This window comes from Labrus mixtus, unplaced genomic scaffold (genome assembly GCF_963584025.1).
Source record: "Labrus mixtus unplaced genomic scaffold, fLabMix1.1 SCAFFOLD_129, whole genome shotgun sequence".
NCBI classification, from domain to species: domain Eukaryota; kingdom Metazoa; phylum Chordata; class Actinopteri; order Labriformes; family Labridae; genus Labrus; species Labrus mixtus.
The window spans coordinates 33,916-60,000 of record NW_026870084.1 but is presented as its reverse complement, the minus strand read 5'-3'; the positions used below and the strand labels follow the sequence as shown (position 1 = coordinate 60,000).

At 43.4% G+C, this 26,085-nt stretch overlaps 1 protein-coding gene across 1 annotated transcript in view; it reads right to left on the bottom strand.

The window, feature by feature from the left end:
* Positions 1–21,912, bottom strand: part of LOC132960307 (dynein regulatory complex subunit 7-like) — a 22,468-nt gene extending 556 nt beyond the window's left edge. Inside the window, exons 1-16 of the mRNA XM_061033188.1 lie at positions 21,807–21,912; positions 19,143–19,249; positions 18,875–19,043; positions 13,116–13,241; positions 11,908–12,102; positions 11,680–11,823; positions 11,281–11,499; positions 10,989–11,126; positions 10,505–10,577; positions 4,578–4,706; positions 4,280–4,408; positions 3,517–3,728; positions 1,297–1,512; positions 1,067–1,177; positions 290–400; positions 19–213 (exon numbers count right to left, since the gene is read on the bottom strand). Coding sequence (XP_060889171.1) covers positions 19–213; positions 290–400; positions 1,067–1,177; positions 1,297–1,512; positions 3,517–3,728; positions 4,280–4,408; positions 4,578–4,706; positions 10,505–10,577; positions 10,989–11,126; positions 11,281–11,499; positions 11,680–11,823; positions 11,908–12,102; positions 13,116–13,241; positions 18,875–19,043; positions 19,143–19,249 — 2,274 coding nt within the window. The 5' untranslated portion in view covers positions 21,807–21,912. The remainder of the gene's footprint in view (positions 1–18; positions 214–289; positions 401–1,066; positions 1,178–1,296; positions 1,513–3,516; positions 3,729–4,279; positions 4,409–4,577; positions 4,707–10,504; positions 10,578–10,988; positions 11,127–11,280; positions 11,500–11,679; positions 11,824–11,907; positions 12,103–13,115; positions 13,242–18,874; positions 19,044–19,142; positions 19,250–21,806) is intronic.
* Between the last annotated feature and the right edge of the window lie 4,173 nt (positions 21,913–26,085).

Below are 26,085 nucleotides of genomic sequence, written 5' to 3'. Positions count from 1 at the left end.
AGTACTCTTGTGCTTCACCTTGTCGTAGCGCTCCTGGATGAGGTTGGCCTGCTCCACCAGTCTCTGTGTGAACTGGGTTAAACAGTGGTGGTGGACCTGCAGGGCGTCCTGATGGCTCAGAGTCTTTGGGTTGTTCAGTTTGATCATGAAGGGAGCCAGGATGTCGTGTTTCTTCTGCTGCAGCCAGAGCTGCTCGTCTGCAGCCACGCGCTCCTACAACAACATGACATCATGCAGAGCTTCTGTCTCTCTCACAGGAATACTTTCACATACTGTGAGTTTCTCTTACCATTTCCTGCCTCTGGCTGCGCGCTCTCTCAGCTCCCATGGTCGTCCACGGTGAGAGGTGAAGCTCAACGCTGTCCTGCTCCTCTTTTCTGCACGCCGTGATGTCCCTCATCTACTCACACAAACAGGAAGAAGAATTCATTAAGCTACTGTGTGACTCCCTTCTGTTACCTCACAGCTGGTTTTCTATTTCTGAACACAGAACTAAATGAAAAAGAACAGAGACTTGAGAAGACTCTGAATGATTCAAACACTGCTCTCTAACCTCCTATTTTCACATGTTTGGGGTCAGATAAGATGTTTCAGGATTTCACTACCAACTGCTTCTTGTTTCCAGTGACGGCTCAGATTGTTAGTTCATATTTCTGATCACTAGGGGGCGACTCTAAAAAGTGGAATCTGAGACGATTGGCTGGTCAGAGGCTCAGTGGAGCAGCTCCATGGGGATGTTTAATGACTTTACATAGATGTGTCTGTTTTAAATACTTCATGACTCATCGCCTCTCTTGGTGTAAATATCTCATTATTAAAACACTCTCCTCAGTGTGTGCATGTCAACGTGTTCAGGATTTCATTGGCTACAGGAAACGTCAGTCATCACACAGTCGCGTGTGATTGGCCGAGTATAGAAATATTAGAACAGGTGCAGGCACCTCCTTTGAACTCAGGCTCTGATTGGCTGTTATAGGATCAGTGAAGACCAGGACCTGTAATCAGTCTAAAGGGAGCAGGAACAGACCCGTGTGACAGCTTCAAGGTTAATCCAGGATGATGTTACCTCCTTCAAGGACTGGATGATCTGTAGAACCGCCTCCTCCTCGTCCCTCATCAGAGCCGTCAGCAGATCAAACAGAGCCAGGGTGTTCAGAGTCTCCTCAGACGAATCCACCTGAACCCCCCCCCCCCCCATACACACACGCATGTTACTTCACAGTGTATGATCCCAGGAGCAGCTCAAAGACTTTTAAGGTCCTGGTTCAAAGACTTTTAAGGTCCTGGTTTGTGTACCTGGAAGCTGGAGACCATGTGAGGTGTGAAGTCCTCGGCCTTCTCCTTCTCGGTCGACTCTCGTGGTTTGATGAAGCTCCTCGTTGAAGCGATGACTCGGTTCTCCTCTACGTGATAGGTCAACTCTATACGTCTCTCAGCCAATAGGAACACTCGCTCGGCCACGTCCTCATTGGCAGGTTTAGATGAGTTACGATGGAAGCGCTCCACCACTTTCTACACACACACACACACACACACACACACACACACACACACACACACACACATGAACACACACACACACACACACACACACACACACACACACACACAGACACACACACACACACACAGACACACAGACACACACACACACACACACACACACACACACATGAACACACACACACACACACACACACACACACACACACACACACACACACACACACACAGACACACACACACACACACACAGACACACACACACACACATGAACACACACACACACACACACACACACACACACACACACACACACACACATGAACACACACACACACACACAGACACACACACACACACACACATGAACACACACACACACACACACACACACACACACACACACACACACATGAACACACACACACACACACACACACACACACACATGAACACACACACACACACACACACACACACACACACACACACACACGAACACATGAACACACACACACACATGAACAGACACACACACACACACACACACACATGAACACACACACACATGAACAGGCACACACACACACACACACACATGAACACACACACACACACACACACACACACACACACACACACACGAACACATGAACACACACACACACACACACACACACACATGAACACACACACACAGACACACACACACGAACAGACACACACACACACACACATACACACATGAACACACACACACACACACACACACACGAACACACACACACACACACATGAACAGACACACACACACACACACACATGAACACACACACACATGAACAGACACATACACACACACACACACACACATGAACACACACACACACACACACACACACACACACACACACACACATGAACACACACACACAGACACACACACAGACACATGAACACACACACACAGACACACACACACATGAACAGACACACACACACACACACACACACATGAACACACACACACAGACACACACACACATGAACAGACACACACACACACACACACACACATGAACACACACACACAGACACACACACACATGAACAGACACACACACACATGAACAGACACACACACACACACACACACACACATGAACACACACACACACACACACACACACACACAGACACACACACACACACACACAGACACACACACACACAGACACACAGACACACACACAGACACACACACACACACATGAACACACACACACAGACACACACACACACACATGAACAGACACACACACACACACATGAACAGACACACACACAGACACACACACAGACACACACACACACACATGAACACACACACACAGACACACACACACATGAACAGACACACACACACACACACACACACACACACATGAACACACATGAACACACACACACACACACACACACACACACACACACACAGACACACACACACACAGACACACACACACAGACACACACACAGACACACACACACACAGACACACACACACACACAGACACACACACACACATGAACAGACACACACACACACACACACACACACACACACACATGAACACACACACACACACACACACACACACACACACACAGACACACACACACAGACACACACACACACACACAGACACACACACACACACATGAACACACACACACACACACACACACACACACACACACACAGATGTAAATGAGTTGTTATTATTTTGGGTTAAGTCAGTGATAACATATAAGAGTCCGGCTCCATGGGGGGGGGGGGGGGCTCACGGCCTCACTACCCTTTTTAATGAAGACATCCTGATGGGGACATTCTTTTCTTAACTTGTAAATAAATCATCAGTCAATGTTAATGAAGTCTCTCCTGATTGGGTAGCTGTGATTTGAGGGTAAGTGAGTGTGTTTCTGTTGCTCCTGGTTTAGATATTTGTACCTTCAGCCATCGGTTCTCCTGATCAGCAAACACATCAGGTTTTGAAAACTGGACATGTCGATCAAAAACAGCATGGCGGTAGTACAGGAGGTTGTTCCTGCCCTCGAAGAACTCCGTCATCTCACCAGCTGACTCCACCCTCCGCACCAGATCATCCACACGAGCAGCTCTGTTGAACACCATGTCATTCTTGCTGTCTGTGTACCTGTGAACTGTGCAGAACAAATACACACTCAGCAGACTGAGAGCCAGGACTTTAATATTCAACAAGATCAAAATAATCTTTTTCAGTACTGTGACAGGAAGTGTAGAAGACCTGGGTACCCCAGCTCAACTTTGAGGTGTTGAAAAGTTTCAGATGTATGAGTGAAGTTTTTAAATCTAATATGGAGAAAAGTTCCCTTGATAAATTATTAAATTATATTTTAATAAACTGACGTTTCTTCAGATGCTAATATTTGTTACTCTTCATCCTATCGAAGGGAAACTGTTTTATTCATGGTGGACGCGTTGAAATCAGCTGAAAGTAAAACATATGATTTTAAGATTGTAGAACTAATAAGATCCTCCTTCAACATCATTCATGTTTAAACTAATTTTTTTAATCTGCACAGAATCTGAAGTGTGTTGTATCGGATGGAGGAGGCAGGATGAGCGAGCTAAACGGTAAGTGAAGATGCTCCACAGTCACACTTTGGTCTTCTCTCTGCTGCCTGATCGCCTCACATTAATTCTGTTTGTGTCTCGTTGATGTTAGATTTACATAGAAGATGGAAACGTCTCCCGTGTTTGAAGCGTTCTGTGGTGACATTGTTGACCTTGTTGACCTCCCTCTCCTCCAGGTGGTCCTTCCTGTGTTGATACCACTCCTTCACTCTGACGACCTCAGTACCTTCAACACACACAAACATGTCATTCACCTGTCATAAAGCTACACATGATTTATGCTCACTAAGTTCCTACAATTGTATTTTAGGGGCCGTGGTTAAAATACTTAGCTTCCTCCTCCTATTGCTTCATACAATAACAAAAGGTATCTAAAATGTCCTGTTACCACTCACAGTCCAGGTCTTTGTATGTAGTCAGCATTGTGACCAGGCCGTCTATCCTCAAGTACTCTGCAAACCTCTCGAGCTTTGCTTTCCTGTAGAGGGTCACCTTCTTCTTTTCTGGCCAGCGGTTCTCCAAGTCTGACAAACAAAATGAAACAAAGCATCAGGGAACATGTCTCTAAATGTACTATGGGCGGTAGAGCCTTCAGTTATCAGGCCTGCTCGTGGTTCAGTCTCTAAACCTTCAGTCTCTAAACCTTCAGTCTCTAAACCTTCAGTTAAAAGGCCTGCTTGTGGTACCTATGGTCTCTAAATGTACTATGGGAGGTAGAGCCTTCAGTTATCAGGCCTTCTCGTGGTACCTACAGTCTCTAAATGTACTATGGGAGGTAGAGCCTTCAGTTATCAGGCCTGCTCGTGGTACCTACGGTCTCTAAATGTACTATGGGAGGTAGAGCCTTCAGTTATCAGGCCTGCTCGTGGTACCTACAGTCTCTAAATGTACTATGGGAGGTAGAGCCTTCAGTTATCAGGCCTTCTCGTGGTACCTACGGTCTCTAAATGTACTATGGGAGGTAGAGCCTTCAGTTATCAGGCCTGCTCGTGGTACCTACGGTCTCTAAATGTACTATGGGAGGTAGAGCCTTCAGTTATCAGGCCTGCTCGTGGTACCTACGGTCTCTAAATGTACTATGGGAGGTAGAGCCTTCAGTTATCAGGCCTGCTCGTGGTACCTACGGTCTCTAAATGTACTATGGGAGGTAGAGCCTTCAGTTATCAGGCCTTCTCGTGGTACCTACGGTCTCTAAATGTACTATGGGAGGTAGAGCCTTCAGTTATCAGGCCTGCTCGTGGTACCTACGGTCTCTAAATGTACTATGGGAGGTAGAGCCTTCAGTTATCAGGCCTGCTCGTGGTACCTACGGTCTCTAAATGTACTATGGGAGGTAGAGCCTTCAGTTATCAGTCCTGCTCGTGGTACAGTCTCTAAATGTACTATGGGAGGTAGAGCCTTCAGTTATCAGGCCTGCTCGTGGTACCTACGGTCTCTAAATATACTATGGGAGGTAGAGCCTTCAGTTACCAGACCTGCTCGTGGTACCTACGGTCTCTAAATATACTATGGGAGGTAGAGCCTTCAGTTATCAGGCCTGCTCGTGGTACCTACGGTCTCTAAATGTACTATGGGAGGTAGAGCCTTCAGTTATCAGGCCTGCTCGTGGTACCTACGGTCTCTAAATGTACTATGGGAGGTAGAGCCTTCAGTTATCAGGCCTGCTCGTGGTACCTACGGTCTCTAAATGTACTATGGGAGGTAGAGCCTTCAGTTATCAGACCTGCTCGTGGTACCTACAGTCTCTAAATGTACTATGGGAGGTAGAGCCTTCAGTTATCAGACCTGCTCGTGGTACAGTCTCTAAATGTACTATGGGAGGTAGAGCCTTCAGTTATCAGACCTGCTTGTGGTACCTACAGTCTCTAAATGTACTATGGGAGGTAGAGCCTTCAGTTATCAGGCCTGCTTGTGGTACCTACAGTCTCTAAATGTACTATGGGAGGTAGAGCCTTCAGTTATCAGGCCTGCTCGTGGTACAGTCTCTAAATGTACTATGGGAGGTAGAGCCTTCAGTTATCAGGCCTGCTCGTGGTACAGTCTCTAAATGTACTATGGGAGGTAGAGCCTTCAGTTATCAGACCTGCTCGTGGTACAGTCTCTAAATGTACTATGGGAGGTAGAGCCTTCAGTTATCAGACCTGCTTGTGGTACCTACAGTCTCTAAATGTACTATGGGAGGTAAAGCCTTCAGTTATCAGACCTGCTTGTGGTACCTACAGTCTCTAAATGTACTATGGGAGGTAGAGCCTTCAGTTATCAGGCCTGCTCGTGGTACAGTCTCTAAATGTACTATGGGAGGTAGAGCCTTCAGTTATCAGGCCTGCTCGTGGTACAGTCTCTAAATGTACTATGGGAGGTAGAGCCTTCAGTTATCAGGCCTGCTCGTGGTACAGTCTCTAAATGTACTATGGGAGGTAGAGCCTTCAGTTATCAGACCTGCTCGTGGTACCTACGGTCTCTAAATATACTATGGGAGGTAGAGCCTTCAGTTATCAGGCCTGCTCGTGGTACCTACGGTCTCTAAATGTACTATGGGAGGTAGAGCCTTCAGTTATCAGACCTGCTCGTGGTACCTACGGTCTCTAAATATACTATGGGAGGTAGAGCCTTCAGTTATCAGGCCTGCTCGTGGTACCTACAGTCTCTAAATGTACTATGGGAGGTAGAGCCTTCAGTTATCAGGCCTGCTCGTGGTACAGTCTCTGAATGTACTATGGGAGGTAGAGCCTTCAGATATCAGGCCTGTTCGTGGTACCTACAGTCTCTGAATGTACTATGGGAGGTAGATCCTTCAGTTATCAGGCCTGCTCGTGGTACCTACAGTCTCTAAATGTACTATGGGAGGTAGAGCCTTCAGTTATCAGACCTGCTCGTGGTACAGTCTCTAAATGTACTATGGGAGGTAGAGCCTTCAGTTATCAGACCTGCTTGTGGTACCTACAGTCTCTAAATGTACTATGGGAGGTAAAGCCTTCAGTTATCAGACCTGCTTGTGGTACCTACAGTCTCTAAATGTACTATGGGAGGTAGAGCCTTCAGTTATCAGGCCTGCTCGTGGTACAGTCTCTAAATGTACTATGGGAGGTAGAGCCTTCAGTTATCAGGCCTGCTCGTGGTACAGTCTCTAAATGTACTATGGGAGGTAGAGCCTTCAGTTATCAGGCCTGCTCGTGGTACAGTCTCTAAATGTACTATGGGAGGTAGAGCCTTCAGTTATCAGACCTGCTCGTGGTACAGTCTCTAAATGTACTATGGGAGGTAGAGCCTTCAGTTATCAGACCTGCTTGTGGTACCTACAGTCTCTAAATGTACTATGGGAGGTAAAGCCTTCAGTTATCAGGCCTGCTCGTGGTACCTACAGTCTCTAAATGTACTATGGGAGGTAGAGCCTTCAGTTATCAGACCTGCTCGTGGTACAGTCTCTAAATGTACTATGGGAGGTAGAGCCTTCAGTTATCAGACCTGCTTGTGGTACCTACAGTCTCTAAATGTACTATGGGAGGTAGAGCCTTCAGTTATCAGGCCTGCTCGTGGTACAGTCTCTAAATGTACTATGGGAGGTAGAGCCTTCAGTTATCAGGCCTGCTCGTGGTACAGTCTCTAAATGTACTATGGGAGGTAGAGCCTTCAGTTATCAGACCTGCTCGTGGTACCTACAGTCTCTAAATGTACTATGGGAGGTAGAGCCTTCAGTTATCAGACCTGCTCGTGGTACAGTCTCTAAATGGACTATGGGAGGTAGAGCCTTCAGTTATCAGACCTGCTTGTGGTACCTACAGTCTCTAAATGTACTATCGGAGGTAAAGCCTTCAGTTATCAGACCTGCTCGTGGTACCTACAGTCTCTAAATGTACTATGGGAGGTAGAGCCTTCAGTTATCAGACCTGCTCGTGGTACAGTCTCTAAATGGACTATGGGAGGTAGAGCCTTCAGTTATCAGACCTGCTTGTGGTACCTACAGTCTCTAAATGTACTATCGGAGGTAAAGCCTTCAGTTATCAGACCTGCTTGTGGTACCTACAGTCTCTAAATGTATGTATAGTTAGGGCTGGCAAAGGTATAGACCAGCTCCTAGTTATGCTGCTCTAGGCTAAAACTACCGGGGGAACTGGAACCTTGAGCTCCTATCTCTCCCTGTGCATTCACATCATATTACTGCATGTCACTATCTGTAAATCTTACTTACTAACCACAGCTTTTCCTGGGAGTTCCTGAGCTCTCGTGTCTCGTAGGTTCCTCTGAATCGTTGGTGGGGACGGCCTGCTGCTATGGACCCCCTGACTCCAGACGCTTCAACTATAACATCAGCCTGACATCTATTATCATTTTTATAAATTGAATTATCTCATTTCATCATCATTACAGTTGCTAATGTTAAATCTATTATCATACTTAGCTGTTAATGCTAATACTACACATCCTTTAACCATTATTACTGACACTGGTTCTGATCCAGGTTTCTGCCTGTTCAACATGAGTCTGGTTCTGATCCAGGTTTTTGTCTGTTCTACTTGAGTCTGGTTCTGATCCAGGTTTCTGTCTGTTCATCATGAGTCTGGTTCTGATCCACGTTTCTGCCTGTTCAACATGAGTCTGGTTCTGATCCAGGTTTCTGTCTGTTTAACATGAGTCTGGTTCTGATCCAGGTTTCTGCATGTTCATCATGAGTCTGGTTCTGATCCAGGTTTCTGTCTGTTCTACTTGAGTCTGGTTCTGATCCAGGTTTCTGTCTGTTCATCATGAGTCTGGTTCTGATCCACGTTTCTGCCTGTTCAACATGAGTCTGGTTCGGATCCACGTTTCTGCCTGTTCATCATGAGTCTGGTTCTGATCCAGGTTTCTGTCTGTTCTACTTGAGTCTGGTTCTGATCCACGTTTCTGCCTGTTCAACATGAGTCTGGTTCTGATCCAGGTTTCTGTCTGTTCTACTTGAGTCTGGTTCTGATCCACGTTTCTGCCTGTTCATCATGAGTCTGGTTCTGATCCAGGTTTCTGTCTGTTCTACATGAGTCTGGTTCTGATCCAGGTTTCTGCCTGTTCAACATGAGTCTGGTTCTGATCCAGGTTTTTGTCTGTTCTACTTGAGTCTGGTTCTGATCCAGGTTTCTGTCTGTTCTACTTGAGTCTGGTTCTGATCCAGGTTTCTGTCTGTTCTACATGAGTCTGGTTCTGATCCGGTGGTTTGAAAAATAAAGAGTAGCTAAAAACTGTTTCTGTTTAAAAAACGTCAGCCTGTTTAAACAGTGGGCAGATAGAGGCATAACAATAATTGACACATTAATTGAAAAAGGAAAAATCAAAAGTTTTCTAAAACTAATGAGAGAATATGACTTAGAAAACAAGATTTCTACATGTACCTACAAATCAGAGATTATTTCAATAAGGACATAAAGCCGGATTCCCCATGTGAATTAAATGGATTGATTGTAACAATATGTAATGCATACAGAGGTACAGTCAAGAGAGTAATTTCAGTGTTGTATCAAAATATGGTGAGAAATAGAAAAACTTCAACTCTGTACATTAGAGATAAATGGGAAAAAAGAAAAAAATAACCAAGGAAGAGTAGCATAACATGTGTAGGACACAGAGTAGAACATCAAGCTCTAGAATGTGGAGGGAATACGGCTGGAGAAATATTGTGAGATTTTTCATCACACCAAAACTTAAAGGAAGATTCTCACTTGTCCCACAGCCTGGCTGGAGACAGTGTGGGGAACATGATGTTGATCGCGCTCATGTTTTTTGGCAATGTGTGAAAATGACTGAGTACTGGGATGAAGTGTGGAAAGGAATGAAAGCAAGTTTAAGTTATGAACTTCCTAAGACTTGTGAAGTGCTGTATCTGGGAAATTTAACACAATATACAAAGCAAAGACAGATACCTGGCTGGAATACTACTGGTGGCATCAAAGAAAGCTATAACAAGAAAGTGGTGTAAGGAGGACCCCCCCCCCACACAATTTAAGACTACAACAATCTGCTTGCCAAGGAAAATGGATAAAGTGGACTGACTTTAAAACCCATCACAAAGTCTGAAGAGAATGGACGATTTCAAAGGAGGCTAAACTGACTATTGTTAACTGACACCAAAGATTGTATACTGTGTTTATTTTGATGTATCTTCATTAAGAAAAGCAAATAAAATATAAGTAATAAAAAAATAAAAAATAAAACGTCAGCCTGTGCTCCGATCTTTAAGAAAGAACATATTTTATTCTTCTCCACGTTTAAAGATGGAGTATCAGACGGAGGGGTTAGGGTGGAGTCCTTCACAGAGCACCATCAGTTAAATGGTGTTAACATGGAGTTATGGTACCTTTTTTAGAGATTGTGATGCAACTGACCCAGGATCTGGGCATCTCAAAAACTCTGGGCTTCTCCTGCTCCACCTTCAAAATAAACAACAAAACAATGTGTGGAATTTAAGTTTACTACATTTTTCTTTACGTGTCAACGCAGGTTTATCAGTGACAACACTTTTGCTTTTTTCATGTCAAGTCTTTTTGTAGAAGAGCAGATCAAATAATTTACTACTGCAGGTGGAAACATTTAGATGAGAAGGTAACGAGCAGAAACTTTAACAAAAAGAAAAGAAGGGTTCAATTCTAAACATTACAAAGACCTGTCCCCGCCCTCTCTAGAGTCCATGCTCACACAGGTCACCATGTGGTGGACTCTGAAGCTTCAGTGTCTATCCAGCTCTGCATGGGTCTGTCGGTCACACACACACACACACACACACACACACACACACACACACACACACACACACACACACACACACACACACACACACGTACCTTCTCATCTTCAATAATATTCTTCATCATCTTGTTCTCCTTCCTTTTCAACACTTCCAGAATCAGCTGCTTCTTACTGGTCGCACCAAACAAAAGTGGCTCCCACAGGTTTACATCTTCCAGGTCATACACCATATTCTACACACACACACACACACACACACACACACACACACACACACACACACACACACACACACACACACACACACACACACACACACACATTAGAAGGAAGCAGAGATGGATTATATTCTAGCAGTGCATTATGGGTAAGTTGTTGGAGACTCACAGCACAGCCGTTGCTGCAGTCCTGCATGTTGGCGTAGTAGTTGAGGTTGTTCCACACGCTGTCGATGCCCAGGAAGTGGTCGTGGTCAGTAGGGTATCTGTTTCCTGTCAGAGGGTCGATGAAGAAGTTTTCCTGTACGCTGAGGCTCCCTGAGAGCACGAGCACCCAGCAGTGTCTGCGCAGGCCCCTCAGGGGGTCAGGGGGTCGCTGCTCACTCTGCTGCTCACACACACACAGACCAGGTATGAACTCTCCCTTAAACCTTTGCTTACTCTTCTAATCTTTATTATAACGCTCTCATGGTCTATAGATTTGACTTTTTAATAGTTCAACCTCTCTGTGTTAAATTAAAGCTGCAGCCGTAACATCAATGATTTCACAGAAAAAGAATCACTGTACCTCCAGAACTTTCTGTTTCTGAAGCAGCGCCGCTTCAGTGTCCTGTTTCTTCTTCTCTTGCTGCATCAAAAAAAGACTCTTCAGCTCCCTCTGTGGTTTGGGTGTGTATTTGTTGTCCTGTGGCTCCTGCTCTGACGTCACACTCTGCACAACATGGAATACTTAATATTCTGTAAGTCACACTGTGGGCTGTGCATGTTAGTTTATATGGACCAGAGCAGTGCCTACCTCCACCTGTTTGTCCAGCAGGGGGCACTCCTGCAGACTCTGGTCCTGCAGACACATCTCTCTGACAGCGTAGCCGCTGACACAGTAGGCGTCGTAGTGGGCGCCGAGCAGCAGGCTGCACAGCAGGGAGGCAAACTCAAAACATGTGGCTCTCTGACTCTGCAGCACCGAGGTGGAGGAGAAGAGAGTCCTGGGCTGGGACACATAATATCATTTAATAACCCTTTTAATAATAATAATACACACAACATGTCCAAGAGTCTCTACATGTCTCCAAACGTACAACAGCTAACTTCAGTTCTGTTTGAATAGAAAGAGAGAGAGCAGCGGGGATCCATTTAAAACCTAAAGTGAAGTTTGTGTCTCTACAGACAGACAGGAGCAGAGGAGCTGACGCTTCACAACAATGACAACATTAAGTCACGGCTACATTTCAATGTGTGCAGGAGTTTGCAGTATTGGATGCCTCAGACTTTATTGATATGTAGCAGCCATTTTCTGGTTATTTGTTGTTTTGCATTTGTTTTTGTTGTTTGTGAACACCAGGTATAAAAGGGTCAACCCTTACATCCACCTCAGGCGCTCATGTGTACAAAGGGTGTGTGTGTATTATGTATTTGTAGACTATGGGTGTGGCTGTATCAGTAAATCTGATTCAATATTTAAGAAAGAAACTTCACATTGTGTTGAATCTGAAACTCTGAGACGAGGGCAGCATGGATCGTCACAGTGTCTCCACAACACATTTGTTGTTTGATCTGTTCTTCAGCGAGAGCCGGAGGTCAGATTGTAACGGTCAGATGATTTCAGGTGTCCAGCCGAGCGTAAGCATTGTGTCTGGCTGCCGGTCGCCATAGTTACTGTCCTCCCTCGTCTCTGGTGGTTTTTGTAGTCATGACGTAATCATTGATATTTGAAATCCTAAATAACAAACATGTTTGAGCAGATCAGGGAGGTAAAGATTGGATCTTCATACTGCTGACACTACAAAATAATCTGTGTGGATAGGGTTGAAACACCCCGGGGAATTGGACCTGAAATCGTCCGGTTTATCCTGCAGTCTGAGCTTTAATAAAATAATATTTGATGTTCGAAACAAATTCAATAAAGAAATGAGCTAACAGGATGTGAAGATTAAAGATTCTTTCAGCACATTGTCTTCACCATGGGGTGAAGGTGTTCTGCTGGATCATATGATCGTCTCTCACCAGGTCTTCAGGAGGATCCAAAGGGACCAGGGACAGGAAGTCAGACACTAAACTGGCACAGCCGTCCCAGGTGAAAAACTCCGGGTGGTTTATTGGTGTCGGCCGAAGAGTCGTAGAAACAAACTTCTGAAGAGAGAGAATAGAGAGAGAGAGAGAGAGAGAGAGAGAGAGACAGAGAGAGAGAGAGAGAGAGATGATAAACTGACACGATGACTGAATAAAGAAGAGAGAGAATAGAGAGAGAGAGATGATAGAGAGAATAGAGAGAGCGAGAGAGAGAGAGAGATGATAAACTGACACGATGACTGAATAAAGAAGAGAGAGAATAGAGAGAGAGAGATGATAGAGAGAATAGAGAGAGCGAGAGAGAGAGAGAGATGATAAACTGACATGATGACTGAATAAAGAAGAGAGAGAATAGAGAGAGAGAGAGAGAGAGATGATAGAGAGAATAGAGAGAGAGAGATGATAGAGAGAATAGAGAGAGCGAGAGAGAGAGAGATGATAGAGAGAATAGAGAGAGAGAGATGATAGAGAGAATAGAGAGAGCGAGAGAGAGAGAGAGATGATAAACTGACATGATGACTGAATAAAGAAGAGAGAGAATAGAGAGAGAATAGAGAGAGAGAGAGAGAGAGAGAGACAGAGAGAGAGAGAGAGAGAGATGATAAACTGACACGATGACTGAATAAAGAAGAGAGAGAATAGAGAGAGAGAGATGATAGAGAGAATAGAGAGAGCGAGAGAGAGAGAGAGATGATAAACTGACATGATGACTGAATAAAGAAGAGAGAGAATAGAGAGAGAGAGAGAGAGAGATGATAGAGAGAATAGAGAGAGAGAGATGATAGAGAGAATAGAGAGAGCGAGAGAGAGAGAGATGATAGAGAGAATAGAGAGAGAGAGATGATAGAGAGAATAGAGAGAGCGAGAGAGAGAGAGAGATGATAAACTGACATGATGACTGAATAAAGAAGAGAGAGAATAGAGAGAGAATAGAGAGAGAGAGATGATAGAGAGAATAGAGAGAGCGAGAGAGAGAGAGATGATAGAGAGAATAGAGAGAGAGAGATGATAGAGAGAATAGAGAGAGCGAGAGAGAGAGAGAGATGATAAACTGACATGATGACTGAATAAAGAAGAGAGAGAATAGAGAGAGAATAGAGAGAGAGAGATGATAGAGAGAATAGAGAGAGATGATAGAGAGAATAGAGAGAGCGAGAGAGAGAGATGATAAACTGACATGATGACTGAATAAAGAAGAGAGAGAATAGAGAGAGAGAGAGAGAGAGAGAGAGAGAGACAGAGAGAGATGATAGAGAGAATAGAGAGAGATGATAGAGAGAATAGAGAGAGCGAGAGAGAGAGATGATAAACTGACATGATGACTGAATAAAGAAGAGAGAGAATAGAGAGAGAGAGAGAGAGAGAGAGAGAGAGAGACAGAGAGAGAGAGAGATGATAAACTGACATGATGACTGAATAAAGAAGAGAGAGAATAGAGAGAGAATAGAGAGAGAGAGATGATAGAGAGAATAGAGAGAGAGAGATGATAGAGAGAATAGAGAGAGCGAGAGAGAGAGATGATAAACTGACATGATGACTGAATAAAGAAGAGAGAGAATAGAGAGAGAGAGATGATAGAGAGAATAGAGAGAGAGAGATGATAGAGAGAATAGAGAGAGAGAGAGATGATAAACTGACATGATGACTGAATAAAGAAGAGAGAGAATAGAGAGAGAGATGATAGAGAGAATAGAGAGAGAGAGAGATGATAGAGAGAATAGAGAGAGCGAGAGAGAGAGATGATAAACTGACATGATGACTGAATAAAGAAGAGAGAGAATAGAGAGAGAGAGATGATAGAGAGAATAGAGAGAGAGAGATGATAGAGAGAATAGAGAGAGAGAGAGATGATAAACTGACATGATGACTGAATAAAGAAGAGAGAGAATAGAGAGAGAGATGATAGAGAGAATAGAGAGAGAGAGAGATGATAGAGAGAATAGAGAGAGCGAGAGAGAGAGATGATAAACTGACATGATGACTGAATAAAGAGAGAGAATAGAGAGAGAGAGAGAGAGAGATGATAGAGAGAATAGAGAGAGAGAGAGATGATAAACTGACATGATGACTGAATAAAGAAGAGAGAGAATAGAGAGAGAGAGAGAGAGAGAGAGATGATAGAGAGAATAGAGAGAGAGAGATGATAGAGAGAATAGAGAGAGAGAGATGATAGAGAGAATAGAGAGAGCGAGAGAGAGAGATGATAAACTGACATGATGACTGAATAAAGAAGAGAGAGAATAGAGAGAGAGAGAGAGAGAGAGAGAGAATAGAGAGAGAGAGATGATAGAGAGAATAGAGAGAGCGAGAGAGAGAGATGATAGAGAGAATAGAGGGAGAGAGATGATAGAGAGAATAGAGAGAGAGAGAGATGATAAACTGACATGATGACTGAATAAAGAAGAGAGAGAATAGAGAGAGAGAGAGATGATAGAGAGAATAGAGGGAGAGAGATGATAGAGAGAATAGAGAGAGAGAGAGATGATAAACTGACATGATGACTGAATAAAGAAGAGAGAGAATAGAGAGAGAGAGAGAGAGAGATGATAGAGAGAATAGAGAGAGAGAGAGATGATAAACTGACATGATGACTGAATAAAGAAGAGAGAGAATAGAGAGAGAGAGATGATAGAGAGAATAGAGAGATAGATTATTATTATTATGATGTCTCATTAAGCACCATGTACACCAAAAGAAAAAGAAACTGTATTCTTGTTTTGTAGACTTCAGGAAGGCCTTTGACTCCATTTGTCATGAAGGACTCTTTTACAAATTACTAGAAAGTGGCATAGGGGGGAAAACCTATGATTTAATTAAAACTATGTATGTAAATAACAGATGTGCAATTAAAAAACAAAAGAACAAATGATTTCAGGCAGTACCGTGGGGGGGCTGCAACATGAGCCCAACCCTCTTTAACATATGAACACATTTACAGAAGAAGTGCAGAAGTCCACAGCTCCTGGTGTGACCCTGCAGGACACAGAGGTCAAATGTCTGATGTTTGCTGATGACCTGGTTCTCCTGTCTCCCTCCCCAGAGGGTTTACAGCAGAGCCTGGACATCCTCCACAAGTTCAGCCAAACATGGGCACTTACTGTCAATATGAACCAAAATAATGACCTTCCAAAGAAGATCCAACTCTCAGAGAAACACATTAGGAAACATAGAAATCCAGCACACCAAACAATACACATATTTAGGCTAAGTCATCACTCCCACTGGACATGTTGGCATGGCTGTGAATGAGCTGCATGAGAGAGGAAGAAGAACTTTTTATGCCATCAAAAGAAAAATTCAGATTGTCATTCCAATTAGGACCTGGCTCAAAATTCTCAATTCAATAATAGACCCAATCATTTTATATGGTAGTGAAGTATGGGGCCCATTAACCAACCAAGACTTCCCCAAATGGGAAAAACACCCGCTGGAAGCCCTGCACGCAGAACTGTGTAGAAACATCCTGAGAGTCCACAGACACACGGCCAGTAATGCATGCAGGGCAGAACTCAGCCAATACCCTTTAATCATTAACATCACATTCTATAAACACCTCCAATCCAGTGACCCCCACTCCTATCAGTTCAAAGCCCTTCAGTGCCAGGAGTTGAACCCAGTTCAAAGCCCCCTCTGCCAGCTGATCCTGAAGCTCCGCCCTCAAACACCAGGGCTTCAGGACACACCCCAAACAATCTGGCCCAACCAAATTATCTCAAAACAAAAAGACAATTATATGAAATATTGGAAGGAAAGCACCAAATCACAAAGTCGATTAGAATTCTATTTGAGCCTAAACAGAGAGTACAAGCTGAGCACAGTGAGGGATGTGAAACTAAGGAAAACCATGACGATGTACAGACTGAGTGGACACAGTCTGACCAGAGAAACAGGCCGTCACAGACAGAACTGGTTACCCAGAGAGAATCTCACTTCCTCCTCCACTGTGACATGGATAAAGATTTAAGAGAATAAATATCCTGACTTTCTCCATCTCCCTGATCCTCAGAAGCTGCTCTATCTCTGTGGAGAGAAAAGTCTGTGTGCAGTACGAGCTGATAAATATGAGACAAAATACACTTAATGTTTCATAGAAATACACTGTAAAAAATAATTCATGTTATTGTGAATGTCTTTTATTCATATTTGTTGTGTTTGTTTACTGTATATATTGTTATCATTTGTTGTTCAAAATGTTTTCTGTACTGCTTTGGCAACATAGATTGTTGATCTGTCATGTTAATAAAGAGTGAGAGAGAGAGAGAGAGAGAGAGAGACAGAGAGAGAGAGAGAGAGGGATGATAGAGAGAATAGAGAGAGAGAGAGAGAGAGAGAGACAGAGAGAGAGAGAGAGAGAGGGATGATAGAGAGAATAGAGAGAGAGAGAGACAGAGAGAGAGAGAGAGGGATGATAGAGAGAATAGAGAGAGAATAGAGAGAGAGAGAGAGAGAGAGGGGGATGATAGAGAGAATAGAGAGAATACAGAGAGGGATGATAGAGAGAATAGAGAGAGAGGGATGATAGAGAGAATAGAGAGAGAATAGAGAGAGAGAGAGAGAGAGGGATGATAGAGAGAATAGAGAGAGAATAGAGAGAGAGAGAGAGAGAGGGATGATAGAGAGAATAGAGAGAGAGGGATGATAGAGATAATAGAGAGAGGGATGATAGAGAGAATAGAGAGAGAGAGAGAGAGAGGGATGATAGAGAGAATAGAGAGAATAGAGAGAGGGATGATAGAGAGAATAGAGAGAGAGGGATGATAGAGAGAATAGAGAGAATAGAGAGAGGGATGATAGAGAGACTATAGAGAGAATAGAGAGAGAGAGAGAGGGATGATAGAGAGAATAGAGAGAATACAGAGAGGGATGATAGAGAGAATAGAGAGAGAGGGATGATAGAGAGAATAGAGAGAATAGAGAGAGGGATGATAGAGAGAATAGAGAGAATAGAGAGAGGGATGATAGAGAGAATAGAGAGAATAGAGAGAGAGGGATGATAGAGAGAATAGAGAGAATAGAGAGAGGGATGATAGAGAGAATAGAGAGAATAGAGAGAGGGATGATAGAGAGAATATAGAGAGAATAGAGAGAGAGAGAGAGAGGGGGATGATAGAGAGAATAGAGAGAGGGATGATAGAGAGAATAGAGAGAGAGAGAGAGAGAGAGGGATGATAGAGAGAATAGAGAGAGAGGGATGATAGAGAGAATAGAGAGAATAGAGAGAGAGGGATGATAGAGAGAATAGAGAGAATAGAGAGAGGGATGATAGAGAGAATAGAGATGATAGAGAGAATAGAGAGAGAGGGATGATAGAGAGAATAGAGAGAATAGAGAGAGGGATGATAGAGAGAATAGAGATGATAGAGAGAATAGAGAGAGAGGGATGATAGAGATAATAGAGAGAACAGAGAGAGAGGGATGATAGAGAGAATAGAGATGATAGAGAGAATAGAGAGAGGGATGATAGAGAGAATAGAGATGATAGAGAGAATAGAGAGAGAGGGATGATAGAGAGAATAGAGATGATAGAGAGAATAGAGAGAGGGATGATAGAGAGAATAGAGATGATAGAGAGAATAGAGAGAGAGGGATGATAGAGATAATAGAGAGAACAGAGAGAGAGGGATGATAGAGAGAATAGAGAGAATAGAGAGAGAGGGATGATAGAGAGAATAGAGAGAATAGAGAGAGAGGACCTTGACTCCACACTCGTTGAGCGGGCTCAGCAGTAGAGCGTTGCGTTCAGGGTACAGGTGAGTAAACTGACTCTGGAAGTTTTCTGCGAGGTTCAACAGGAGGGTCTCTTTGGGGGAGTGGACCCTGTAGGACTCAGGACTCAGAGAGTCTGACTCCTCCTTCAGAGAGCTGGAGACAGAAGAGAGGGAAGATCCGCCGTCAGGTTAGAAACATGACCAGTGTGTGTGTGTGTGTGTGTGTGTGTGTGTGTGTGTGTCTGACTCTCACAGTGTATCTGATCCCCTCGGCGTCTCCTCCATCTTGATTGGCTCTCCGTCCTCCCCTGCTGACCCTCTGACAGGTTTCTCTCGTCCTGACTTCAGTGCAGTCTCCATCTTTAATAAAAACTAAATGAATCTGAAGTTTGAATGTTCACACACAGAGACACGGAGACACGGAGACACTGAGACACGGAGACACTGAGACACAGAGACACAGAGACACAGAGACACTGAGACTCTGAGACTCTGAGACATGGAGACTCGGAGACTCTGAGACACAGAGACTCTGAGACACAGAGACACTGAGACTCGGAGACACTGAGACACAGAGACACAGAGACACTGAGACACTGAGACTCGGAGACACGGAGACTCGGAGACACAGAGACTCTGAGACACGGAGACTCTGAGACACGGAGACACGGAGACACGGAGACACTGAGACACTGAGACTCGGAGACATGGAGACTCGGAGACACGGAGACTCTGAGACACGGAGACTCTGAGACACGGAGACTCTGAGACATGGAGACTCTGAGACACGGAGACACTGAGACACTGAGACTCGGAGACACGGAGACACTGAGACACGGAGACACTGAGACACTGAGACACGGAGACACTGAGACACAGAGACACGTAGACACGGAGACACGGAGACACGGAGACACAGAGACACTGAGACACTGAGACACAGAGACACGTATACACGGAGACACTGAGACACAGAGACACAGAGACACTGAGACACGGAGACACGGAGACACGGAGACACAGAGACACTGAGACACGGAGACACGTAGACACGGAGACACGGAGACACGGAGACACGGAGACACAGAGACACTGAGACACTGAGACACAGAGACACGTATACACGGAGACACTGAGACACTGAGACACTGAGACACAGAGACACAGAGACACTGAGACACTGAGACACGGAGACACGGAGACACAGAGACACTGAGACTCTGAGACACTGAGACACTGAGACTCTGAGACACAGAGACACAGAGACACAGAGACACTGAGACTCTGAGACTCTGAGACACTGAGACTCTGAGACACAGAGACACAGAGACACAGAGACACAGAGACACTGAGACTCTGAGACACTGAGACACTGAGACTCTGAGACACAGAGACACAGAGACACAGAGACACTGAGACTCTGAGACTCTGAGACACGGAGACACAAAGACACTGAGACACAGAGACTCAGAGACACTGAGACACAGAGACTCTGAGACACTGAGACTCTGAGACATGGAGACATGGAGACACAGAGACTCAGAGACACTGAGAATCTGAGACATGGAGACACAGAGACACTGAGACTCGGAGACACGGAGACACAGAGACACTGAGACACTGAGACACGGAGACACGGAGACACAGAGACACTGAGACTCGGAGACACAGAGACACAGAGACTCTGAGACACGGAGACACTGAGACACAGAGACTCTGAGACACGGAGACACTGAGACACAGAGACTCTGAGACACGGAGACACGGAGACACAGAGACACTGAGACACTGAGACACAGAGACACGGACACACTGAGACACAGAGACACTGAGACACAGAGACTCTGAGACACGGAGACACGGAGACACAGAGACACGGACACACTGAGACACAGAGACACTGAGACACAGAGACTCTGAGACACGGAGACACGGAGACACAGAGACACGGAGACTCTGAGACACAGAGACAAAGAGACACGGAGACACAGAGACACGGACACACTGAGACACTGAGACACAGAGACTCTGAGACACGGAGACACGGAGACACAGAGACACTGAGACACTGAGACACAGAGACACAGAGACACTGAGGCACAGAGACACTGAGACACGGAGACACAGAGACACGGAGACTCGGAGACACAGAGACACGGAGACACAGAGACACAGAGACATGGACACACTGAGACACAGAGACACAGAGACACAGAGACTCTGAGACACGGAGACACGGAGACACAGAGACACTGAGGCACAGAGACACTGAGACACAGAGACTCTGAGACACGGAGACACAGAGACACGGAGACTCTGAGACACAGAGACACAGAGACACGGAGACACAGAGACACTGAGACACAGAGACACTGAGACACAGAGACTCTGAGACACGGAGACACAGAGACACGGAGACTCTGAGACACAGAGACACAGAGACACGGAGACACAGAGACACTGAGACACAGAGACACTGAGACACGGAGACTCAGCAGAAGAAGCATCACATGGCTACAGAGAAGAAAACAAATAAATCCACAGTGAAGGTCTCTGTGTCATCAAACTGAAGGTGTAGTTATTTGAAATGATCTACAAACAATAAGATGAATACATTAAAGACTTTAATCACTTCACAGCCTTAACCCTAATATTAACAGTCTATCATATAAATATATGAATATATTTATAATATCTATCTATATATATAAAGATATCTTGATAGATATATCAATAAAGTTGATCTTTATCTTTTATCTTGAAAGGTGAAACGTAGTTAGCGGAAGTTAAGCTAACGTTAGCTAACATTAGCAACAACAAACAGTAATTAATAATAATAATAATAATAATTATAATAATAATAATAATAATAAAGTAAAAGCTGTGTATTCCTTCTGTATTTTAAACTTTGACTCACCTTGTCTCACATTAATTTACCCGCTGTGTTGGCAGGATTTTGACTTTCCTGTTGACTTTAGTGAAACCGAGTGAAACTGTGAAGTTTGAGTTTGTCTCGCGTGTCCATGGTAACAGCACGTGGTGACGTCATGCCGTGTTGCTTTCATGGGTTGTAGGAAACAATACAACTAATGAATGGAACCACAAGAAAGACGATAAAAACGTCCAGTTAAATAAAATAAATCCTTTACTCATATTAAAATACAACAAGACATACTCCCCTATAAGTAAATGCAAAGAATGGAAAAGCTTTCTTTTCTAAAGAGTGTTTTTTATTTGTGTTTTAGCAGGTTGGGCTTCTTCTTTTACTTCACACAGAGAGGTTAGTGATCAGTTTCATATTTACAGTAATAATAAAGGCTCAATATAATAATGATTTTATAGAATATAATCTCATTCAGTCTTAATTCATTACTAAGTGTTGTATGAATGAAAGAAAAGATGTAACAACTAACACAGAACATCTGAAATCAAGTTGATGTCAATAAAGACAAAACAAAGTCTGAAGTGTCCCTGAAGGCAACTTCCTAACTGTCCATTAAACAGCTCTGCAGTCTTTTATCTGCTTCCTAAACTGTCCAGTTGTGTCGTTGTTAAAGAATCAAAGAATATTAAATCATTTATCATCTTTTCAAACAGCTCTCCTTGTTTCCTTCCTCTTCACACTGTTTCCTGTGCTGCTGTCATTTGAATTTATCCTCAGCGAGGTACTTTTAAATTTGATTTTAAATTTACATTTTCTTCTGAGAGTCATTTGGTTATTTCTGCATGAAATCATAAAAAGGTCAAACATGATTCACCTCTACAGCAGAGTGGTTCAGATCCACAGAGGGCTTCTTCTTCTTCTGCACTCTGATCACTTGTTGAATGATCCCTGAGAGGAAAAGAAAAACTTCATGCTGGATCCAGACAGGAACACACAGGGCCAGATTTACTAAAGGTTTGTGTGTCTTAAACTGTGTGTAAACTTGATACCACCAGCAAATAAAAGTGTTATCTGATCTACTAACAGCGTGCAGTGAGGATTGAATCTTTCAAATGATCAAAACAACACACATTGTTCATTCAGTACGTTTGACTTAATGAATATTCAATATGTGGCGTTTCTGTCCTAACGTGCAAAATACTGGGAGGAGAAAACACTAAGAACTGAAGTTAGTACACGCATTGTGATTTACCAATAAACTGAGGTGATTGTGACGGTGTCTGTATTTAACACCTTTGAAAGGAAGGTGTTAATCCAGGAGATCAGTGTTACACACAACAGACTGCTGTTATTGAAGTTAGGAGGAGACATAGGAACAATCAAAGAAGGCATAAAGATCGTTTTTCATGTGTTTACATGTTTCAAATGACAGAAAAATAAATGGCATGCATTTATTTTTTATTTGATTCACTATTCTAATCGTTAAAGAAGAGAAACACCATGATTAAACTACAGGCTGTTGTTGCCAAATATCCAAACAAAATTGAACATTCACAGCCTCTGCATTCAAAAGAATTTCAACATTTACATTTATGTCGTCCTATTTCCCTCTTTTCACCAACATTATATTTTAAACTGAGGATTTCATTTTTCTCAGGTTGTGCGTCTCTCCCCCAGCTCACCCCCTCCGGTGTGCTCCTCTCCATAATGCGCTCGTCTCCTCCCTCTAAAGCTGCTGCTGCTACTCTGTAGGACGCTTGGATTGGGGCACCTCACCACTGCTTGTACCCCCGTCTTCAATACCTTTTACCAGGTCATTTATGTCTGATCAGACACAGCGCTGACCAGCTGTCTGCTGCGCAACAACGGTGAGTGTAGAGCACCCGGTCCACAGAGGACACAGCTCGCACCTCCTGCTCAATGTATGACACTTCATTCTTAAGATTAAGAGAAGAAGAAGAGAGAGGCCATGTTTAATGTATGACACGTCATTCTTAAGATTAAGAGAAGAAGAGAGAGGCCCTGTTTAATGTATGACACTTCATTCTTAAGATTAAGAGAAGAAGAAGAGAGAGGCCCTGTTTAATGTATGACACTTCATTCTTAAGATTAAGAGAAGAAGAAGAGAGAGGCCATGTTTAATGTATGACACTTCATTCTTAAGATTAAGAGAAGAAGAGGGAGGCCCTGTTTAATGTATGACACTTCATTCTTAAGATTAAGAGAAGAAGAGGGAGGCCATGTTTAATGTATGACACGTCATTCTTAAGATTAAGAGAAGAAGAGAGAGGCCCTGTTTAATGTATGACACTTCATTCTTAAGATTAAGAGAAGAAGAAGAGAGAGGCCCTGTTTAATGTATGACACTTCATTCTTAAGATTAAGAGAAGAAGAAGAGAGAGGCCATGTTTAATGTATGACACTTCATTCTTAAGATTAAGAGAAGAAGAGGGAGGCCATGTTTAATGTATGACACTTCATTCTTAAGATTAAGAGAAGAAGAGAGAGGCCATGTTTAATGTATGACACTTCATTCTTAAGATTAAGAGAAGAAGAGAGAGGCCATGTTTAATGTATGACACTTCATTCTTAAGATTAAGAGAAGAAGAAGAGAGAGGCCCTGTTTAATGTATGACACTTCATTCTTAAGATTAAGAGAAGAAGAAGAGAGAGGCCATGTTTAATGTATGACACTTCATTCTTAAGATTAAGAGAAGAAGAGGGAGGCCATGTTTAATGTATGACACGTCATTCTTAAGATTAAGAGAAGAAGAGAGAGGCCCTGTTTAATGTATGACACTTCATTCTTAAGATTAAGAGAAGAAGAGAGAGGCCATGTTTAATGTATGACACTTCATTCTTAAGATTAAGAGAAGAAGAAGAGGGAGGCCCTGTTTAATGTATGACACTTCATTCTTAAGATTAAGAGAAGAAGAAGAGAGAGGCCATGTTTAATGTATGACACGTCATTCTTAAGATTAAGAGAAGAAGAAGAGAGAGGCCCTGTTTAATGTATGACACTTCATTCTTAAGATTAAGAGAAGAAGAAGAGAGAGGCCATGTTTAATGTATGACACTTCATTCTTAAGATTAAGAGAAGAAGAAGAGAGAGGCCCTGTTTAATGTATGACACTTCATTCTTAAGATTAAGAGAAGAAGAAGAGGGAGGCCCTGTTTAATGTATGACACTTCATTCTTAAGATTAAGAGAAGAAGAAGAGAGAGGCCCTGTTTAATGTATGACACTTCATTCTTAAGATTAAGAGAAGAAGAAGAGGGAGGCCCTGTTTAATGTATGACACTTCATTCTTAAGATTAAGAGAAGAAGAAGAGGGAGGCCCTGTTTAATGTATGACACTTCATTCTTAAGATTAAGAGAAGAAGAGAGAGGCCCTGTTTAATGTATGACACTTCATTCTTAAGATTAAGAGAAGAAGAAGAGGGAGGCCCTGTTTAATGTATGACACTTCATTCTTAAGATTAAGAGAAGAAGAGGGAGGCCCTGTTTAATGTATGACACTTCATTCTTAAGATTAAGAGAAGAAGAGGGAGGCCCTGTTTAATGTATGACACTTCATTCTTAAGATTAAGAGAAGAAGAGGGAGGCCCTGTTTAATGTATGACACTTCATTCTTAAGATTAAGAGAAGAAGAAGAGGGAGGCCATGTTTAATGTATGACACTTCATTCTTAAGATTAAGAGAAGAAGAAGAGGGAGGCCCTGTTTAATGTATGACACTTCATTCTTAAGATTAAGAGAAGAAGAAGAGAGAGGCCATGTTTAATGTATGACACTTCATTCTTAAGATTAAGAGAAGAAGAAGAAGAGAGAGGCCATGTTTAATGCCGAGGTTTTCTTATCACCACAGTTTCTTTGTAATATTCAGATTTATCTCCTATAACTAGAAAGTATTGTGTGTTTATTTGCCTCTCTCACTGATACCTATTTTGCGCTTGCAGTCATCCTGCTTTCTGTCCAAACTCTCCGTGATGTAAACCAGTAGAACAACCTAACTTAAATAGCTCCGCCTCCACAAGGTTTGCACCTGGTGTCATTCACACAAATTTTCTTAGTAGATCACCTGCAAAACGCCAACCAACCAAACGTGCAAACTTTTGGAGTGAACACGCAATTTAATACTCTTTACTAAGGAGCTTAGTAAATCTGACCCCATGTGACTCACCCAGAGAGTGGCAGATGAAGGATCTCTTCCAGTCACACATCCAGTCCTCCCAGCCCCCTTTGTTGTTAAAGTCTGCTGCAGCACAAGCCTCCTTTGGGTCTAAGGGGTTAGGTTCTGCTCTCTCCGGGCT